The 22,406-nt window shown below is 38.1% G+C and overlaps 1 protein-coding gene across 4 annotated transcripts in view; it reads left to right on the forward strand.

Annotated features, from left to right (window-relative positions):
- The window catches only part of ZPLD1 (zona pellucida like domain containing 1), a 157,514-nt gene that overhangs the window by 122,943 nt on the left and 12,165 nt on the right, over nucleotides 1-22,406 (forward strand). For all 4 annotated transcript variants that reach the window (XM_074856132.1, XM_074856143.1, XM_074856137.1 and 1 more), the window contains 5 exons: nucleotides 992-1,105; nucleotides 10,938-11,051; nucleotides 16,242-16,462; nucleotides 19,860-20,041; nucleotides 21,145-21,217. In XM_074856132.1, the coding sequence (XP_074712233.1) occupies nucleotides 10,946-11,051; nucleotides 16,242-16,462; nucleotides 19,860-20,041; nucleotides 21,145-21,217 (582 nt within the window). In that variant the 5' untranslated portion in view covers nucleotides 992-1,105; nucleotides 10,938-10,945. The remainder of the gene's footprint in view (nucleotides 1-991; nucleotides 1,106-10,937; nucleotides 11,052-16,241; nucleotides 16,463-19,859; nucleotides 20,042-21,144; nucleotides 21,218-22,406) is intronic.

A 22,406-nucleotide genomic window follows, 5' to 3' on the forward strand; every position in this document is an offset into this window, starting at 1 on the left:
CGGCTGCTCTTCGGGGCCTGCCTGTTTACTGTGAATGTGCACAGTGTGCTCTGCAGCACTTTGATGTTTAAGAGGAGCTGGCTGAAGTGAAGGCATGGCAGAAGCAGGTCTCGTCTGTTCTAAAAACTGCCCTAAGCCCCAACAAATCCAGGCACCTCAAAGCTTTCTCTATGGTGCCAAAGCCTATCAACTACTGTTTTCTCTGGCCAAAGGTGTAACAAAAGCTTCCAGGCTTTAGATGGTTGCAACAGAAACTGAAAGGAGGGGGCAAAAAGAGGCAGGAGGAAGAAAAAACTAATGCAACAAAAGGAAGTTAAAGACCCCCCCCGTTCAGCCCCCCCCACTTTCCAAATCCCAGAGATAGGGGAGTAGACATTATGAAGCAGGTTTGGTTTCTAGCAGCTTGATCTTTGCCTTTGTGTGCACTTGGCTTTGTGTGCATTGATGTCCTGTTGGTAATTATCATTCTGTTGACACCTGTATTCATGATGACACCCCTATATCACATTTTCATCACAGCGTGAAATGTCGCTTTTTTTGCTTTTGTTTTGTTTAGTACTATGAATTTATCCCAGAATTGAAAAAAATGGACACTTCTCACAACACACAACGGGACATTGATAACCTTGCAGCTTAGTTACTGATCCTATCTCAGTGCTTCCATCTTTCTCCTTCCTCCCACCCCTATTTTTAAGCAGACAAGGTTTTCCCTCAACAAGCTGATGACAGAATAATTTCTCCAGGTTGATTGTTTGCCCCACATGGTCCTCTGGAGATCTTCATACAAGTGGAGAGAAGCAGATCAAAAGGCTGCAAGAAAAGAAGAGGCAGAGGATTGAAAAAAGCCACCATAAAGATCCTGCTCAGGTTTCAGTCTGATGATGAACAGACTTGTAAAGTATTCTGAGACCTGTCAAATTTTCCCATCTAAAATCCAGATCTATTTTATAAAGAATTTTCATAATGAGTGTCTCTTTTCCCCCATCCACAGGCTCAGAGTATTTTCTGAAAAAGTTCTGCAGGGCAGAGGAGTCGAACACTTGATCACATGCAGGAGCACAGGATAGATGGAGTACAGCTGACTCAACAGCTACAGGGGATTTGGGTAAGTGCCCACCATGTCAGCCAACTAGAATTTATGAAAATATTGGTTAATGTCAAATTATTAGTTACTTTTTAAAGAAAATTCTTACTTTATCACCTGTCAGACAAATTTAACCTCACTGGGAAATCTCAATGGGAGTTTGTCGGGAAGAAGTATGCAGGAAATAGCTAATGAAAACATGAAGGCAAATTAGCATCCAACTGTGAAAAGAGGTGATATTTTTTTTTTGCAACTTAGTTTTTACCTAAAGATACCCAGGCCAGACTCATGCTATTAATGTGAGGGGAGGAAGGTTATAAACCCCTTACAGTGCTGAGGCTATCAATGTATGTCAAACCCACTCATGTTGCTTTCAGGAGGGAAACAATCAATTGCTTGAAGGAGACAATGTTATCCAACTTGTGGTGTCAGTCAGCCTGTTCCCACAATCATTGCATTGATGGAGGAAAATTTTGATAAGCGAGACTTCTTATCTGGCTTCACTGCAATTGAATGACATGGGTTTGCTGATTGGAAATTACATTGTCTCTGGTCACAAAGGTGACCGGACCTGATAATTGCACCACCTTTGTTTATTTTTAAAGTAATAATAATGGCAATATATTTTTGAATGAAGACAGTGGGGATTAGAAATCAATTCTTTAGTTAAGCTGATGAACTGATACAGTCCAAATTGACATAGTTACTATAATTGCTTTGTGTACGGTGAGAGAAAACTTTATCATGGTCTAAAAGCAGCAGAAGATAGGAGTGTTGGCCCTGCTTGCATGCTCTTGATCAAAGAATGTTTTTACCAATGCATTACATTTTGTTTTCTTTCAGCTAGGCCTTGAGCAGTACCCCTCAGGCTTGTTTTTAGAGGTTGGCTTGAAAATTACTTCAAACCTTGTTTTAAGTCCAAAATGGCTACGAGAGGGACTTGAAACATGGTGAAAGAAATATCCATAAGTGAATCTTCTCTATTTCACAATAGAAATAATTTTTCTTTTTCTTTTTAAGCATAAATCTGGGAACAATGTAAGTGCTCTCTGATTTCACAGCATTTATGAAATCTGTGGTATTACATACTTTCTTCGACCAAGATATTAGCAGTGTTATTTACTGCAAATTTGTTTAAATTTTAAGGGTTTGATAAGGCTGTACTGTACTGCAGCAGTACTCCACAACTTTGCTGCTTAATTTCTGTTCCTAAAAGTAAGAAAATTGAAGTCATCATGATGGCATAAACTGATGCTGCTTTTTGTAAGGGAAGTCTTATTTTACTGGTAAGTTTTCAAGCTGCAAACAGATGGCTGCAGTATAATCTACTTGCTAGTGACATCAAGCATTATTTACTGAAGATTTATATTTCTATTGCTCTCTTCAAAAGCGTAAAAAGAGTAATTAAGTAGAATGATACTCATTTAGATCTTTATCTGCCCATGTGACTGCAGGGCTCTGGGGGCAGGCAATAGGATTAAGAGCAACTCATCACTAGATCAGTGTGTTTGAATCCAGACCGTGGTTAGAGGCAACTGAAAGCTGTTAGCATGTGATGACTCTTCAGTGGCCTATATCAAATGATTTGATAGTCGCTGTAAATTTGCTAGTTGATGGAACCCCCATAATGATCAGTGGTCTGAGAAGGAAATCTGTAGACTGAATGTGCATGTGTTGAGAATGTGTTTCAGCCTAGGAACAACCTCTTCGTTCCAGGATTTAGGAACACTCTTTGCACACTCCTCGTACAGGGGACTCGATGTGACTGTTGCTTTTGTATTTCAGTCCAAGATGATCCTGGACTCGCTTTAGTGTCTCGGTGATTTTCAAATTGCAGAGTCTCCACTAAAAGTGAAAGAGGAACACAATGTAAACCAGCTGCAGTAGAGCAAAATTGGACCTTTTTTTGGGTGTTGGATTAATTAGCCAATGTCTTAAAAACACTGTAGTAGTGTTCATTACAGATACTTCTATATGTAATAGCTGGGTGCTGCACGACTGGTGGTTACCTGATGGCCCTTGTTTTGTAATTGGGCAGTTTTAACTGTTAACTATAGAATTTTTTCTTGTTTATAATATTTTGTAGCTGAAGTGAGAAGTGGAAAATTGAAAAATGTTTTTATTTTAGTTTTAAGTGCAAGTCAGATACACAGTGACTTTAGTAGGAAATCTGTCTGTTTTAGTACGTTTCATGTTGAATCCACCAAAGTTACACTGAAGAATCTAACTCTGAACACACAAGATTAAAGGAATGCAGAGCTAAGTGCAAAAAGTCAAATTATGTGGATTTTAGTGATTAAAAGGAGGTCTTGCTTTGTCAAGAACTTCCAAATTTAGGCTTAAATGGTCTTTTCAGATCACTGCAATAGTATCCAAATCTTATACTGAATTTCCTTTCTTTTTTCTCAGGTCTGTTGCTGATGTCAAAGTTTTTCTGATGCAGTAGACAATATGAAGAGTGTGAAAGTGAGAGGAGAATTTGTCCAAAATTCGTTAATGCAGGTCCAAAGCTTTGACCATAAATCACTTTCTTCACACCTGTTTTCCTCTCAAATCTGCTCTCACTGACAACATTCTGCACTTCATATCTGCGTGAATGTCCTGTGGGAAACAGTGGTTAATTCATGCAGGTTGGAAGAACAGAATAGAAATTAATATTTCCTGTGAGGCTCAGGAGATATGATTTTGTGCATTTTTATATCTGGAACTTTAAGTTGATTTGTGTTTTCATATTTTTATTGAGGTATCTGTGAACCATGGAGTTGGAAACATCATTTCAAAGATAAAATTTTTAGTTTATCTATCAGATACATATTTAGGTACTTTCATTGTATGATATGATGGGCATGATTTGGAAAACACTAGCATTTTCCTTAGGTTAAAATAAATGTCTGGAAGAGTTTTGGCAATATTTTCTGTGAAATGCAGGAAGAAAGATCTTAATATCTTATTGAAGTCATCTTTGGGACAGCAAAGCAAGTATTCTGGCAGTATTTAAAGTAAAATCCAACTGTTCAATCACTAAGCATAGCTACAGTAAAAATAATATGGGACAGGGTGGCGGGAAGCTAGCGCATTTGAAAAATATTAGTATTTCACTAGTGGATGTAGGAAAAACTAGAATAACTCTGATATTTAGCACAGAATAGCAGGTAAACAGTATACTCCATGACTTCAACAGTTGTAAGTGATTAAGTTTAAATAGATCTAGTAAGTCAAGATCTCTGGCTTGTTCAACAAATAGTTGTTCAGGTTTTTTATGCTTTAATAACTGTATTTCCCTAATAGTCTGTCACCTTGGAAAAAGGTATTATGCTACTTTGCATAAATCTCTTGGAAATATTGCATATAGTCATATTCTTAATTTGATCACTGCTTCTCTTCTTACCTCATAAATACGCAATTAACTTAGTTGCTTTTCAGACGAGATTAAAAACTCTCAGTGCATCCAAGGAGTTGTTGTAACAATGAAGACAGACATGTATACTAAAGTACAATGTTTAGAAGATTGTTATGAATGTTTTGAAGTGTTAAAATCTAGGTGTTGTTTGTTTGTTTTTTTTGTGGGTTTTTTTTTTTTTTTTACAGCTTATTGTCAATATGGTAATATTAAATTTCCCTAGTCTTTAGGCAGGCAAAAAAAATCAGTCTCAGCTGGGGTTTTGCCTATCCAAGGCTATGAAATGAAGCTCCAGATGGACCTATGCTAGTGTGTATCTCTTTAAGCACACCTTTTGCTGATTTTCTAGGCTGAAGAGCACTGCATGGCTGTAAGGCTTCTATTATTTACCCAACATACACATTCAAGTCTCACTACCAGTAATAAGATTCACAAAAAAGACACAGGTCTTTGGGAACCAGATCTAGGTTTTCAGTCTTTCGGTGTACAGCATGTTTTAGAATGGTTATTTCATTTCAATCCATAAGCAAGCTATGGATTGCTTCCATATAAATATTTTATGGTCTTGAATTTCAGTTTCCTGCATAGTATGCTGGTCAAAATTTGAAGTCTTTCAAATTAGAGTCTAGTGATTTTGGTGTGGCTTCATTTTGTGGAAAATTAATATCCCTTTCTCAGTCCCTTTGGCTTTTTTATCCTGTGAAAGAGATTATTGTAAAGGACTGGAAAATCAATCAGAATTTTTTTTAAATCGTAGAACCAAAGCAAAGCTTTGTATATTGTTTTTAATAAACGGTACAAAAATTTATTCCCCAGTCTCATTTTTCTTGGACACTGTAGGCACCTGCTGGATTCACAAAACGTCTTGGCATTTGAGACTGTAGCTAAAATTTGGTCTTCATCAGGTAAAGCTCCTGTTTGTTTCTGGTGGAAGTTTGATTAAGGAGGGACTCCAAGCTTTGACCCAAAGCTGACGTAGTATGGAGCTAATCAAGGACTCTTGTTTTTAAATCTCAGGAATTGAGTGGAAATATATGACTAGCAAATAAACATGGGTTATTCTAGGACCAGCTAATTGATACTGAAGGCAGCTCTATGCCTGACTATGTGCGTGTGTTTAATGTGTGGCCTTGCGTAGTCCGCAACTGCTCTTTGTGTTCTGAATAGCTACAAGAGAGATTAATTTACCTGTTTTTGTACCTTCTAGGGTGCACTGATCTCTGATGTTCTTAGTTTTATTATTTCTCCATATAGGTTACATTATTACATTTGCAAAGTAATTTTGGGAACATAGAGTCTGTTCACACAGGTTTAGCTCTGTCATCAGCTTTAGTCCTCTGTTTGGGAAACTGCTGACCTTCAAGATATACGTGTGTGTCTCTGTGTATATATTTGTCGTGTATATACGTGTGTGTGTGCATGTCTGCATATATATATTTTTGCAGGTTTTGCTTGGTGTCAGAAATGGGATGGCACTATGGAGTCTGAAATCAGAGAAATCTGTAAGAAAAGAAATTCTGTGTTTCAAAGTCTCAGCACCAAAGATTATCTACAAGCAGAGGGAAACTTTATAGTTGAAATGTGTCTTAAAGTTCTTTGCATCTGAGGTGCCCATTTTTCTGTAACAATCCTTTTGAGAAAAAGCAGTTATTACCATTTGGTAGGCTTGTCTTCAAAACAGATATTATAAAGATCCAAGTCCTATTTTATCTGCATCAGAAGAGTCAAGGAGATAAAGCAGAAGGCTTTAAAACGTGATCTGGATAATTACAATGGGATGTACAAGTTAAGGAGAAAGTTCCACCGAAGAACTTGAGGTAGAGAGGTATTCTTCTGGTTTTATTCACTGGGTTACTTTTAAGTGACAACAAATGATCTAATATGTGTCTAGAAGCAAAGCAGTTCGGGAAGACCTGACAGCAGTACAGTTAACGTACTTCACAACTATTCACAACTTAAATGCAGGTGCAGAAGCAAGTGTTGATAGTAAGATGAATGTAAACCAAAAAGACAAGGAACTATTTTGTTATGAGATGACTGAGAAGTACTCATTCAACTATATAATGATAATTTGAAAATATTTTTATGAGTAAAAGTAGTAATGTTTCTATTCCATTACTTGTAGAGACCTAATGTACAATGCTGGAGAGCATTTAGACAGTTACTAGATATGTATGAAAACAGTTACAAATGTTCCACCAGCTTTATTACGTGCTTATCACATTTATAATTTTCTTTCAGAAGTTTTCATTATTACTATTAACTTTTTTTTTAAAGACTTACCTGGTCAGAAGGCATAAAGATCACCATATTATTTTGTGGAACTGACACACCCTATGAGTGAAAGATAAGGAACAAGCAGTCAATTATAGGATGTTCTTCTAAAATACAGGATGAATATTTGAGATAAGTAATATACTCAGAAGTCAAAACTGGCTCACAAATGAATTTCAGTAAAAATGTAGGGCTGAATCAGTGAATGCTGTTCACAATTGAAAATTTTTGAAGATCTTTTTCGAGAGGATGCGTGAAGAAGATATATGAACGTTGGGTGATAAGAGAGGAAATAAGAGGGAATCTAGGTAGGTCAAACCACTGCTTCTCCATGAAACTAAATTCCTAAATTAACTGCAAAATGGCTTTTTTTAAATCATAGACATTTTTACTTTGAAGTTTTGTGTGGGTTTTCTGACATGGTGGAGTTTATGAAAGCAGGGATAAGGGCTTTTTAAAATGGTAACAATTAAATTGAGGACTGCATGTTGCAACTCCCACCTCTTTGTACTCTTCAATGATATGCGGCACAGAACAATAAGACCTGCAGTTGTGATTCTGCTGAATATGTAGACCACTCTGGTTCAGCAGAGGTTCGTACCCTGACTATTTCAGCATTCTGGAAGTTTATTCTAATTTGATTACACTGAAACCTGGATATGTTGGGCTGTTTTTCCTTTGAATTTACTTAGAAACCTCCATGAAGAATGGTCTTTGAAATTCTTTAATTAACCATATTTGTTAGTTCTTTAAATCCCTGACTGTCTCTTTTGTCTATACCTGGCCTTTAAAGCTCTTTTGTTCTAGTAATGCCTGAGATATTTGTCATGTGAACTTTTTTCTGTGTTAATGGAAGTCCTGCACACAGATTTTTTACCTTCACCCCCAAGTCAAGGGAAAGAACAGTTCCCTTCCTAAATAAAATACCAGACCTTGTTTGGAAGAAATCCTTACTGGGTGGGTGGAGGCAGAAACATTTGGAAGTAAAATTATTTAAGTGACTGTGACAGGATTTTTGAGGTGATTTGGGCATTTCAGTGAGACTAAGCACTACACTGTGAACGTCATAACCAAAACATGGTAAATCATGTAGACATTAAGATCCTTGAAGATGCTGAGCACGGAAAACCGTAGATGAGGTCTGGAGAATATAGAAGAGACCTCTTAGTACATCTTAGTACATCAGTGAAACCTGGTATAGGTTTGTCAGTTAAGAGTTTCATGGATAGAAAAGATTGCATTTCCCTTGCAGTATGTGTTGGCCTCTTTGGAATCATGTCAGCCTTCTTAACAGCCAAATATATTTGCTACTAGACCAAAGAAGCACTTTTTTTTTTTTCTTTTTTTTTTTTTGGAAAGCACCAGGAGCTGTATTCTTTGAAAAAGGCTTAGAGTTGCGTAGTAAATTGAAGAAAAAGGACAGATATGTTCTACATAAATTTGTTGACTTCTGGATTATAAATCACCCTACTCCTGACCCTTGCGTAGTACCTTCCTTTCATTTCATATTCATGTAAAGGCTATAAGATTATGATGTTTCTGTTACTATTTTGATAAAACTTTCATGTTTCTTTAATTGGATGAAATGTTCAGCAGTATTAATATGGTACAAATCTTTTGGTTGGGATGCATTATATGTTCAGGGGACTTAAGTTTTAGAAATTTCTGTTGAGAAATAAATTGCCAGAGGCCTTTAAGAACAGGCTGGAAAAGCAGGAATGACTGCCTTGATTCTTGCTGGGGTGGGCAGATAGGTGAGGCTGGCCTCTCAGGGTGCTTTCTAGACCTGCAATTCACTTGAGAAATGAAAAATAATGCATGTTACTAACTTATTTAACTGAAATCAGCAGTAATCAGCTCAAGTGATGATGTGGGTTTGCATGTTGATCCATATGCAGAGGAGTCAATAGCCAGAAAGCAAGTAAGACGTCATTGGTTGTGTTAAAATCTGACTTGTTCCGAATACAACTAGAGAACTAATGCTATAAATACTTACTGTCTTAATTCAGCTTTGTTCCTTAGCAATCATCTCTCCTTCCTCTGAAACACAGCAGCAGAAGTTAAGTTTAATAATTAAAATTTTAGAATTTATTGTAAGTTCTGCTTTTCATCTAAATAACAGCCACAGCTTTGTCAGTGTCAACTTTCATTACATTGTTTTCAAACAGGTTTTTTTGGTAGCAGAAAATACTGTGGCAGTTAGAAAATTGAAGTCAGATTTAGACCTTGGTAAATTGCCCTTGATTTATAACATTGTAATGGACATCAGAAACCAGCTCATATACAACAGAACAGTAATAGCCACTTTATTGATGTAACTCTTGTACAAGCAGAGGTAAGGCTTCAGTACACTGGAGACATGCCAATTTTCCAAAGGAAAAAATGTTTCTTTCAAAATAAAGTATGAATTTTTGTAGTAAACAAACAAAACACTACCTTACTTCTCCATCTGAGAGTAATGGAGAGGGTGAGGAGATAATGAAAATACAGAGGTTTCATAGCAACCCAGTTAGAAATTTTATTTTCTTTCTTATGTTTTCACAATTCTTCATCAGCATTAGCTGCAAGTGCTGTCAACCTCCACAGGAATCTAATGGGGAAGGAGCAGAGGGTCAAAGAATGCTTTCATTTAGAGTTTTTTATCCACCTGAAACTAAAAGGAAGTTGCACTGTTGCTATAGGGCACACTTTGAGGAAGTTGTGCAGAACTTGCTAGCAAAACTGCTTTTGGATATGATAGCAAAAGCTACACCCAACTTAGAAAACATGCATGCTTAGCAGGGAGCTGGCGTTTCAATTCTCCATTTTTATTCCATGTACTTCCAAGCAGAATTACACAGTGAATGGCTGGACATTTGGACATGCCTTTGACTTTTAAGTAGAGTTTGGCTCAGTGTTTTGTTGTAGGTTGTTTGCTGACAGAGAGCACTTGGGAGTCTCCTCTATGGGTCTGTCCTTCAACACAAGGCTTTAAATCCCAGGTTTGTGTACTCTGTGAGCCTGGTTTGAAAACCAGTGGAAGCAAAACTAGTGGATGCTTTTCTATTCATTTGAGTAGACTTTAGCTTAGACCGTTATGTAGCTGTGAAGATCCAGTTAAGAGTGAGGATTTGTCTCAAATGTTGTCTCTGTGTGCTGTTGCCAGCTCTTCTCAGCAATGCATGACAGCCACTTGCCATGCTGGATATGGCTGCATTTAGGTGTGCTGCATCTATGGAGTTTACAGATGTTCTTTGTTCTGTCCACTTGGAGGAAGGTAATGATCAGCATCTCTGTATCTATAGTCTTAGAGAAAGCAAACTTCCTAAATTTTAAAATCAGTTGCTGTCTAGGCAAATGGACAGCATTGCTGCATTTGAGGTCCACATCAGCAGAGATATTTTCTAGGATTACACAATCTTATCAATTAAAAAAAAAAAAATCAGTAACACTTAGATTCAAGGATAAAAATCTCAATATTTTAGGATATTTTTGACAAAAGCATGAATCAGATACTTGTTTGGTTGTGCTAAATACCACACGTATTATTACACCTTGGAGTTCTCCTCTCAAGAAGAATAATTACCCAAGACACTAGAAATTCATGTGTTCTGATCTCCTGGTCTGGTTGCCAGATACCATTCAAGTAGATGAACGTGTCTGTGCCAACTCTGTACATAAGCTCAATGCAATTGAATGCATGCTTCAAAGAACAGATTTTTGGCAAGTAGATATGAACTGATTTTTATTCTAGGACCTTGAGCCTGAGAATTGCTCAGCAAGCCATTTATCTGTATGGTTTTCAAGGACTTGGCTAAAATAAAACTATTGTTCTATGATGTCTTTCTCAAAGAACTTTTACATTGAAATTCCAAAAAAGCTGTTGGAGTTTAAATATTTAAGCAATCCTAATCTATCAATATGTTTTAGGGATTTTTTTTTTTTCCTTTTCTATCATCCTTGAGTACCTTTTTTTGCCACAAGTTATGATTAAAAGCTGTAGAAGTTAATGGAAATTACACATTACTCAGAAATAGAGAAATGGGCCCTGCTGCCTGTGGCCTCTTTTCCATAAGCTTGTGAGCCTTATCCCCAGTTCCGTTGCTGGAGACCATCACCTCCCGAGTGGTTAAATGTCTGCAGTAAGCATCTTTAACACAACGAACAGATGTGTGTAATAACCACCTAATGTTTTGCTAGGTTTTGCAATGGAACAGGTATGGTTACTGCTCCTGCTGACGATTAAAGTGCTTTCAGTGGCTGCTCAGTTCAATGGATACAACTGTGATGCTAACCTCCATAGCAGGTTTCCTGGTAAGTGTTTAATAGACTTTTTTTCTAATGGCTTCTTTATTGTCTTGGTTCAAAGCAGTGCTTATTTTTAAATACAGAGCTTTAAATCTGTCTGAAGCCTGGGGGTACAACTCTACATTAAGTGAGTGTTAACTATGTTGGTGACAATGAAACTCCTCTAATGTTGCATTTTACTTTCTTCTTAATTGCACAATGGGTCAAATTCAGCCTAGTAGTAATGAATACAGCTCGCCTCACATCAGTGGGGTTTGACCTGCACTTGCCAGAGGTCTGTCCAAGAAATTCAGCAGAGGTCATGTTGTAAATGTTCTCTATAGATTTAAGAGTCTGAAACTTCTAACTGTGTTTTCCTTCATGTTTTATCTGGGTAAGAGAATATAATTATGTCCTTTTAGTGAAATAAAGAAATATATGTCTATTTTTGAGCAAAATTAAGTTGATGACAAAATTTAGTGCCTCACTTAAACTTTAAGTGCTTGGTTAGGGACAGGTTAAACAATGGAATGTATGATGTACACTCATGCCTCTGTGAGAAAATGGGAATTAAGTCATTTTGGGGACATCAAATGTCCGGTGCTGCTAAAACGATGAGAAACAGAAACGTAATTTCAGTTTTAGTGACACGCGTATCAGGGTTTACTCAGATAAAGAATGCTTTTAGTCTCTGTTACATTGCTTATCCTTCCTGCCTCAGTTGTTTTTTGGACAGAATAATAGTAATAAAAAAGGCTGTGACTACTGTCTTGCTCATATCTTGTGTTTCTCAGGTAGCAATTGAATTGAACAGTATAGTAATGAACTCTCAGTATAGTATTACACTGTAATACCTTTCAGTGTTACTTTCTGAATAATAATAGTTTTGATTTTTTTCAGGAAGCATCAGCTCTTATGAAACTTAAGTCAGCAGAAAGCCTACAGTCTGTTTATTGTTTCCTGTGTTATCACAACACTGCTAGGTGCTTTGTTGACATAAAGAGCAACAGTGGGTTTGATCCTTTTTCATAATCGATGTGAATATGAAGAGCAGAGAAGACATGCAAAGAAGATCAAATATGTTGTCTCCATCCCTGACAAAATCACTGTTTGACTGAGCATTTCACAAACTACTTCTTTTTTCCCCTTCTTAGGTAAAGGTTTTACAGGCTGGCCTCAAAAGTGTGGGTGAATTGTGCCCACCTGCCTCAGATCTATCTTTCGTAGTTTTTCATGTAATTGTTTTTGTTTCAGGCTTCTTGAGAGGATTGCAACAGCTAGAGGGAAGTTTAGATTCCTCTTTTTGTGCTTTTTAAATTTTTCTCTGGTCATTTTTGTACCAGCCCTGTGCCAAGGTTTTATATTTGCAATGTGATACCTGTGAATTGAATCCAGCTCTTATTGTGGGTATTTAGGGGGTCTCTTGCAGTTCTGCCTCATAAAGAAGGGTCATATCAGATTCCATGTCTGCCAAATCTCAGGGACTTGGGAGAAAATCTGTTTAGGTTACAAGTAAACAGATTATTTTTTTCAAATAAATGCTAATCACCCCACACTGGTCATAGCAGCTGAGAGTAGAGTTCTGCTCTTTATTGTTTGTGATCTTGGGCAGTAAAGATTCAAAGGTTGGAATTTAATCAAGAGTCCTAGTGCTGATTTTGAGAGCTAGGAAAGAAAAATAATTCTGCTTGTTGGTCATGCATTTGAGATGGAGATAAAAACCAGAATACCCTTTTGTCCCCAGATTTGATAGGTAGTATTTTAAGTATGCAGAAGGGACTGGTATGTAATGGGCTGGGGCTAGTGGAGCTGAGTGAGGCTGCTGGAGCTCTGTTTTCTGTGTTCAAGAACCCCAGAAGACAGGTGAGAGACCCTCTTCAGGGAGAAGGGGCTCACTCTGGCTACACTTCCCCAGTGCTTGGCTCAGGCTGTGGCTTTGAGGGTGCTGACCTCACTGCCTTCAGAGTTCAAATGTAAGGGGAGTGGTAGAGGTCAAAAAGGAGAATGCATCAAAACAAGTGTCTCTTCAGGCTGAGATACTGCTCATAGAGCCTGGGTATGGATAGACTTTCTTTCTGTTCCTTATTTGTTCCACATAAGAGATCTTTGTTGTTTTCAGCTGAAATTCCAGGCATGGGACGAGAATGGACTTGCTGAGGTTTGTGGTGTGCAGATACCAGAGAAGCCATTGGTTTTGAAGTTGTCTGCTCTTTTTCTTTAACTGTTGTGAAGAACAGAAGTTGTCTTCAGCAAAGATGAGAAATTAAGCCTTCCTAAAGGAACCTTGGAGCTCATCCATTTTTCATTTGTTTGTGCTTTTATCATTCATTGCTTAGGTGACTTCTTGCATAGGGATGGTGCTGCATAAATAGGACGATAAGTAATCAGGCAGGACTTTTGTTCCTGCAGTTTGCAGGTTTGTTTTAGAGTGTAGGTATGCAATAGCCAGCAGGGATGAAGGAAAAAAAAAAACATATTTGGTAGATTCAAAGTCCTGTGACTTTTTATACCAAAAGCTCCATGAGTATGTAATAAGGTTAGATCTTGCTATCCTTCAGAGTTACCTGGAGGAAAAAAGCTTAGTTCTGCCTCGCAGTAAAGCGTAGCTTTTGAGGGATGGAGCCATAGCAGTCTGGCTGTCTTCAGATGGGAAATGAATAGTTTTGATTCAGGGGCCTCTTGCTCTGAGTACATGCTGAGAACTTAGTAGAAGCTAAGAAAATATTGCAGCTCTTTCACATACCCTATGCATTTTAATTCACTATCAAAGCCATGATTTGATTAAAGAGGAGGCTCATGCAGAGAAGCTAGTTTTGAACTATAAGTGTCTTTGCATGCTTATTCTGGTGGAATGACTTTTGTCAATGGTATTCTGTGGCAAACTCTTGTCCTCTGCAGGTTTTTTGCTGCCTGGTCTGGGGTGAGTCTTGGCAATGTTTGGAAGGGTACCAGGGCAGAAGTGAGCAGTGGAGCTGTCAGCATTTGGCTCAAGTTGCCATGAGTCCGTCCTTGATTCGAGATGGTCTCTGTTACTGTAGTATCTATGTACCTCTTGAGCTTTAACCTGTTTTTTATGTGACGCCCCTGTGAGTACTGTTGACTATAGGTAGCTTGTGTGATTTGAGTCCAAAAGAAGCCAAGTGATTTGCCTGTATGGAAACTCTGGCACAAAGAGGTCATTATATTTAAGGCCTTATCAGCTGGGTGACCTAATCTTCAAAGCATTGCTTCTCTCTTACTCAGAAAACCAGTAACTTTTACTTCAGGAATGCAAATATTTTTGTTTAATCTTATACATATATAGGAATAATATTCACAAGAAATGACCTAGATGTTTAGCATCTAAAGAGGCATAAGTTCTGTTTGCACCTGGTTTCATATTAATTTCTGAACAAATAATGTTCTTTTAATTCCAGAGAGGACTAATTTGGCAACAATGCTTCGTTGTAAAGTAGTGGGCAGAAAAGGTTCAGTCTGGAAAGGTTGTTTATCATCCTGCATGGCACAGAGGTGGTTTTTGTACTGTATGGTCTCATTTCTCTTAGTGTCAAATGAGAATTTTGCAAGCGGTAATGGTACCTTAACAGGTAAAGTAATATCCTGCTTTTTAAAAGGCTTGAAGTGAGTTATAAAATTAACTGAGCTACTTTACATTTCATCCTGCAATTTGTTACAATCTGACTGTTTGTGCATTTGTCCAAGCAAGTGTAAAGGTGTGCTTCACCATTTGCCTTTTTGTACTGTTCCCTCTACCTTAGTATACCCATTAAATGGATCATAACAGTCCTCATGTAGTGAAAACCAAGGCATGCTGCTGCTTGATCTTTGTATGTTGTATTAGTAGAGTTATCTATATGTACAAACCAGGAGAATTTCATGCCAAATCACTTCAACTCCTGTCTTACCTCCAGTACCTTTCTGCCCAAATTTACACCCAGTGAGTAAAATTTATCACCACATTAGCTCAGGACTGAGTTTAGCCTGTTATTTCCTGCACTTGATTGTTTTGGCTTTAAAGCCACCATTAAAGCTGTCTAAATTAAACTGCTTGTGCTCCCTGTACCATGGGGGAAGAGCTGGTTCATTGTAATAGAGATTTCATTTCCTCTCTGTTGTGACAATGCAGTGAAACAATTCATTTCAACAGGCTTAATGGTATAGTATTGACTGAAGTTGTTCTGCAATTTTTAATAGCACTTAATCTTTAAGCAGATGTAATAAACGAGTTGTTATATAAAGGAGTAATGTCTGTGTTTAACACGATGCAGTATGTCTTTTTGTAAAGCACTAAGGGAGAAAACCGAAATAGCCCCCCCATCATCTACAGGCAGAGGAGAGTTATGGAAAAGCTATGTTACAACTCTAAAGCCAAACAAACTGTTGCTTGTGCCTATATCCTAACCTGATGCTTTTCCATTGAAGTACATAAAAATCTTCAGAACTTTAAGTAAAAGGTCAAATTCATCCAAGAAGGTTTTTTGCTGCTGTTCAAAAATTGATCAGTTGTAAAAACTGCTGTTTTCTAGGTCTTTTGTATTGTCATAATGTACAGAATGAAAGATTGCAAGATGCTTTGTAGTATCGATCATTGTCTTTCAAGAGCCAACTGATATTTTTGTTAAAGCTAAAGTTGATGGTTCTTAAAAACAACCCCAACTTTAAAGATATCATAATAAATTGTTCTGATACACTGTTGTACTTCAAAGTCTGCACAGCCTAAGACTGCAGTCTCATACAAAGTGGGCTCCAGACAACCTCAGACAAAAGCACCCAACTTCCATGCTAGAGAGGGCTGGAAGGTAGAGCTCGGCCTCCTGAGTTTCTCAAAATCACTGGAAATTTCTTTTCCAGAATGGGGCTGTTTAATCAGACACCAAATATTTAACCACTTGCTGTTTTCCACTCTATTGCAGTGCTTTAGTTTATGAATGTGCTACTAAATGATTTGCTGGGGAATTTTAGAATAATGGTTTTTGTTGCGTGGTACACTATGTTAGTATGTTAATTCTTGTTTTTTCTTTAGTGAAGTTGTAGAGTCAAATCCATTCTTCAGATTAATCCAATTCTGACCTTTATATTCCAATATTTTGCGGTGACTGGGGTCTAAAAATTGATTCAATCAGAAGGTACAACACTAGACTAACTGCTACAATAATTATATGGTGATTAGTTGAAATACATCTTCTTACAATGTCTTTCCCTGTATTTTTCTTGCAGCTGAACGAGATATCAATGTTTTCTGTGGAGTACAGACAATTACTATGAAGATAAATTTTTGCACAGTTCTTTTCTCTGGTTATTCTGAGACAGATCTGGCACTGAATGGGAAACATGGGGATGCCCACTGCAGGGGTTTCATCAATAACAACACCTTTCCAGCAGTGGTCATTTTCATCATCAATCTGAGTACTTTGGAATCCTGTGGAAACGCTTTAGTGGTAAGATGAAGTCAAAGTGAACTTGTAACATGGCTGTTTATGCATAGGATCAAGTGAATGGCTTTGACAGCATTGTATTTCTTACAGATGTTTACTTTGTCTTGCCCAGTTAGCAATATATTGCATACATCAAAGAATGCCAGAGAAAGTCGGTAATTTATAATGAGAAAATGTAGTGGGACACACATTTGTACTCTGATTAGAAAGTATATTTTTAATTTTTTTTTTCCCAGTGGAAAAATTAGATTTTTCCACGCCATTTTAAAAAATCTTGCTGAACATGCTTTAAGTTTTGCTGAAACTTTTCAAATACCCGCTTGGAAAATGGAAGTAAAATATTTTTAAAAGTGAGTTAGATAGAGGAGAGTTATAGTCTGGTACCTACTTCTGTGCTCTCATATGAGAGGGGCTTGTTGACTGATCTTACATGTTTTGTGATAAAGTGATGACTTTAGGCTGAATGTCACAGGGGACATAGTCTGTCCAGAGAGTCCAACCCGTATGTCCTGGTTTAGCCAGGATAGGGTTAAGTTTCCCCAGCAGTGGGGGGGGAGCTCTAGCCGGGTTATTCAGATACCATGTGGACATCACATCCTGGCGCCGAAGCGAGACGGGTCGGTTAACACGTGTGTTGTGCCATCACGCTTCTCACTGCTGTATTGGTAGATATTTTGCTCTGTTCATTGTTATTACTGTTATTCTTATTGTTGTTTGTTGTGTTGCTGTTGCTCTGTTGTATTAAACCTCTCCTTATCTCAGCCTGGGCCTTTGTATTTCACTCTCTTTGTGGGGGAGGGGCAGCGGCCGCGTTGTCTCAGACCCCGGCAGGGACTAAACCACCACGCCATAGTAAACACCTCTGCTAGCTGTGCCATGAGGTGTTGCACCTTCTTGGAAGATCTCAGCTCAGTATGGAACTGCCTGGCAACAACCTGAAATTTTCAAGCAAATTTTGAATGTTTGACACACACAAAAAAAGAATGACTAACATAAGCATTCAATTAATGACAAAAAAGTCAAGATGTGGGACTGAAGTTCAGATTTGTATGTTCAACTCTGATCTCTTAGTGCATGGACACTCTGCGCTACAGTGTTTTGCTTGGCGGTGTGCCTTCAGTGTCTACATTTTATGTTGCTGTTTCATGTACGGATAATGCACATCTTTGTACAGCTAATGATTAAATCTAATCCTTAGCTGTGGGTGAGTTTTTGGAACCAGAATCTGATCCAGGAGCTGACTTTGAAGTCTGTTTTGTACTAGTATAATTTCATTTTCTTCAATGAAGCTATCTCACTCTGAATGGGGAGAGAGGGGAAAGGCAGGTCTCAAACATTCTAAACCAAGGGAGAGGAGAGTTGTACCGTTTATGTGTATATCACACTGTACAAACAGTGATGACTGTATCAAATTATTAATACCTTACAAAACCAAGTGTAAACCGTATTATTTTTAAGGCTTATAGTCTATCTGGAATTTATGCTTGCACTTGATGATACCTGTCAGTTTTTATAACAAACCCCCTGCTTTGTTGCTAATAATTTTGTGAAACTGGGCTGAAATGTTCGATATGCTCTGTGACCTGTTTGCCTCAGGCTTTCTTTTAAAATTTCAATGAAAACCAGTTTATCAAGTTCAAGATTCTCATTTCCCATTTTCCCTGAAAAGCTGTAGCACCTCCATGACTTGCAGTAGAATAATTTGCCAGGAAGTGACTTCTTTCTGTTCCCATGCAGTTGGTCACATTGTAAACTCCCTGAACTTGCTATTTGATTATAATTGTAAGAGCTTGATGTTTTAAAAAAAACCAACCCAAACCCCAGTCTGGTAAGTCCAAATAATTGGAGCTCCCCATGAAGCCCCCAACAAGGCTGCACAAGATACAAAGACAAAGTAGCAGCTGCGAAAAATATAACCTAAAATTCCCCTCATCCTCTCTGTTTATGCATGCTGTGCCACCAACAAAGACAATAAAGGAGCAGGGAGTGTTTCCTATCACGTTCCCCACACCGGAGTAGTACAATCGCCTACATTTCTTGTCCGTGTTTCACAGACTTCAAACTCATTTTCAATAAAAATAAAGACAATGACAACAGTTCAGGCAGAACTCAGGTAAAACCAGGTCTGTCTGTAACATGGCAGATGCAACTTTTTTGGGAGTGGGGTGGTGAGGAAGCTAAACAGAGGTGTAGTTGGCTCTACTACCTTAGTGCTCTAGCCTATGTTTTTTAGGCAAGGAGTAGATCCTAGGACATTTGATCTTCATAATTTTCCTGCCATTTAACAAATGATTAGGTATGCTGTTGGCAAGGTGCATGGCTGCATCTATCTTCTAGTTGTTTTTTCTGTAGCCAGAGAAATCAAAATACCTGCTGTGTATCCTGTGCTACTTAGTGCAAAATGTTACAACTCATGTGCAAGGATGATTCTTCCATAATGAAATATCTCTTTAAGAAACTGTGTATTCTAAAGCTATTGAAAGCATCTGTTTTGCTAATACAGTTACACAAAAGAAATGTTTCAGTGGAAGTCCAGTGCCATGTTTCTTTGCCTTATTGTGTACATGCCGACTGAGACAGTAATTCGTGAAACTTACCTGCTGTTTTCAAACCACCCCCTTATTCAGATCAGTAGCTACAGATGGAGTGGGGGTGGGCTGCTACCAGGAGGAAAGAGTGTCCTTCAGTTTTCTGGAGAGCTGCGTGCTATTGCTGGCTCTCCACACTCTGAGCCTGAGCAACACAGGCTAGCACGTGTCCAGGGACTGAATTAAGGTTGCGTTGGCATTAAGGTTGAATTACTTTTCAGGTCTTGCATTTCTGACAGTGTTTCTTTGCACACAGTTTACAATTTAGATTTAGAGATGTATAATGTATATGAACACAGAGTTCAGCTGTTTGGCTTGTATCTGCTTAGAAAGTACATTGGTTTTGATGTGTCAAAAACAAAGCTCAAGAGAGTCAGAGTATTGTTTCCATGAATGAAATTGCTTGTGTATTGGCTTTATTATTGTATATGGAAGCTCATTTTAAGCTAATATTTGTTAACTGTAATAGAAAATTTCCTTCAGCTTTTCCCAGTAAGTCATATGAATTCATTGGGAATGCTCAGAATAAAAGTACCTACCAAAAAATAATGCTTCCAGGATTAATCAGTTTTTTTCAAGTGTTGCTCAGGTCTGTGTTTTAAGAACAGGGATATCACTTGTGAACCGTATATGCATGATTTTGGGGAAGTGAAAAACAGAACACAGAGAACATGTCATTAAAATAAATTCATTTTTGAAGGCTTTTCTGAAGATATCTCTGGGTAGATAATGGGCTAAAGCATGAGTCGTCTTAGGTATTTTTTGTTCCAGTTAATTTTCTGATAATAGTTGTTTTCTGTCTCCCTCAATAGGTATCCTCAGCTCGAGGTATCAATGCTTATGGAAATACCTCAGTGGTACAGATAGGCAATGTTTCAGGCTATATCGATACGCCAGACCCACCAACGATTATCAGCTATTTGCCTGGACTTCTGTACAAATTTAGCTGTAGCTATCCGTTGGAGTACTTGGTTAACAATACTCAGCTTGCTTCGTAAGTGTGCTTTTCATTTCTATATGTTTCATTCCCATGTTTGTGTAAGCCCATATGTATGTGTATATATGCATGTACACCTAAATATATGCATGCCATAGCAGTATTGTCGACATAGTCGACATAGTGTCCACTAGACCAGGTTGCTCAAAGCCCTGTCCAACCTGGCCTTGAACACTGCCAGGGAGGGGGCAGCCACAGCTTCTCTGGGCAACCTGTGCCAGTGTCTCACCATCCTCACAGGAAAGAATTTCTTCCTTCTATCTAATTTAAATCTACCCTCTTTCAGTGTAAAACCATTACCCCTCATCCTATCCCTACACACCCTGATCAAGAGTCCCTCCCCACCTTTCCTGTAGCCCCCTTTAAGTACTGGAAGGCTCCTCTAAGGTCTCCCCAGAGCCTTCTCTTCTCCAGGCTGAACACCCCCAACTCTCTCAGCCTGTCCTCACAGGGGAGGTGCTCCAGCCCCCTGATCATCTTTGTGGCCTCCTCTGGACCCGCTTGAGCAGGTCCGTGTCCTCCTTCTGTTGGTGCCCCCAGAGCTGGACCCAGCACTGCAGGTGGGGTCTCAGAGAGGGGAGTAGAGGGGAAGAATCCCTTCCCTCACCCTGTTGGCCACACTTCTCTTGATGCAGCCCAGGACACTGTTGACTTTCTGGGCTGTGAGCGCACATTGCTGGCTCAGAGTCAGTTTTCCATCCACTAATACCCCCAAGTCCTTCTCCTCAGGACTGCTCTCAGTTCACTTATTGCCCAGCCTGTATTTGTGCTTGGAATAATAGAGAGCAAGAGAAAATATTTCCATGAGTAAACCTTGTACATCATGAAAAGTGGGTTCCTTTTTGTCACTTTGCCTCTCTGCTAATTATTTTTCTGATTCCTGTTTTCAACAGTATCCATTACTTTCTGCATAGTTAAGGTTCTGTCAGTGTTTCCACTGTAAATTCCTCTTTCTGAAGTTTATAACCCAAATACGTAAATTAACTCTTTGTGATATGACTCATTGAGTTTTTTAATGATAAAAAACCCGCTGAAGTATATAAACAGAAAAATAAGGTATCTTTCTTCATGATGGTTTTTGGTTTCTGGTTCTGTTGTAGGTCATCAGCTGCTATTTCTGTAAGAGAGAACAATGGTACTTTTATCAGCACTTTGAATTTGTTGCTTTACAATGTGAGTATAAAACACAGTAGTATGACCTGAACTAAATTAATCTCTGCACTATGTGGGTACAAGCTTAATTAGAAGAGCAAAGTATGGACTCCTCTTCATTGTTTGCTCTTCCCTTCCCACTTCCCATAAGCAAGGCGTTTCATCCAGGCGTCTTTCATCTCTGAATTCCCTTGTCCTTTTTGTTTGCATATGCCTGTTGTATTTATATGGCTGGTCTTTGAGGACACACACAGTCTTTTTGTCCTGTATTTATACAGTTCCTCAATTTACAGCTCTGGCTTTCAGTTTGTGGTGCCACATAACTAATCATTTGTAGTAATTACAATCATACTCCAGAGTGCACACTTGTGTCTGCATTTATTGTTTATGTGTGTGCATACATACTACTCTGTGTGTGTGAGTGTATATGTGTATAGGAACATTGTACTGATACAGAGAGTACTCTGTAGAATTCTGTAAAAATATTCCAGACCTGTTCCCTTAGCAATAAACTGTAGCACTTTTGCTAGGGTATTTTTATTCTCAAGCCTCATCAGAGTGTTTTGGTCATCTGTAACTGTAGTGAGGGATGTGGGATTTGTTCCAAATCTATAGCCCACTGCACTTGTTGCCTCATTCTTTGGACTTTCAAGATTTTAAGGGTTAATAATTTTAACAGCTTTCAACTAACACTTCTTCCGTATGTTTTAGATAATTTAACTTGAATATGCATTTTGTAAAAGCTTTTACTATGTAAATATGGATGGCAACAGTAAAACATGAAAAATGCACGGACCTCTACTTAACATTAATCCCTGAAATGATATTTTTGTGTTGATTAAAACTTTTATTCATACATTTTAAATACCTGATTTAAATATCCATTTTTCAATCTATCAAGCATCATTTTTGTAAATTATGAATCCAATTTTTTTGCATTATTATTCATGCCATCATGATGCTGAGTTATAATTCATGCAACTGATTTAAAAGTCAATGCTTTATGCTTTGAACATAATGAGCTATAAATATTGTAACAGGACATTTTCTGACAGCGTGCTTAAAAAAAAAATCATGTTTGCTCAATAGAGCAGAGCTCCAAATAACAACCTATGATCTGTTAAAATGAAGATTATACTTCTCTCATTTTTAAATAAACCTGCGACCAAAAAGATGGGGCAGGGTGAGGGTAACCAAACTTCTCAGTTAG

The sequence above is a fragment of the Strix uralensis genome, chromosome 2, assembly GCF_047716275.1.
Source record: "Strix uralensis isolate ZFMK-TIS-50842 chromosome 2, bStrUra1, whole genome shotgun sequence".
Lineage (NCBI taxonomy): Eukaryota > Metazoa > Chordata > Aves > Strigiformes > Strigidae > Strix > Strix uralensis.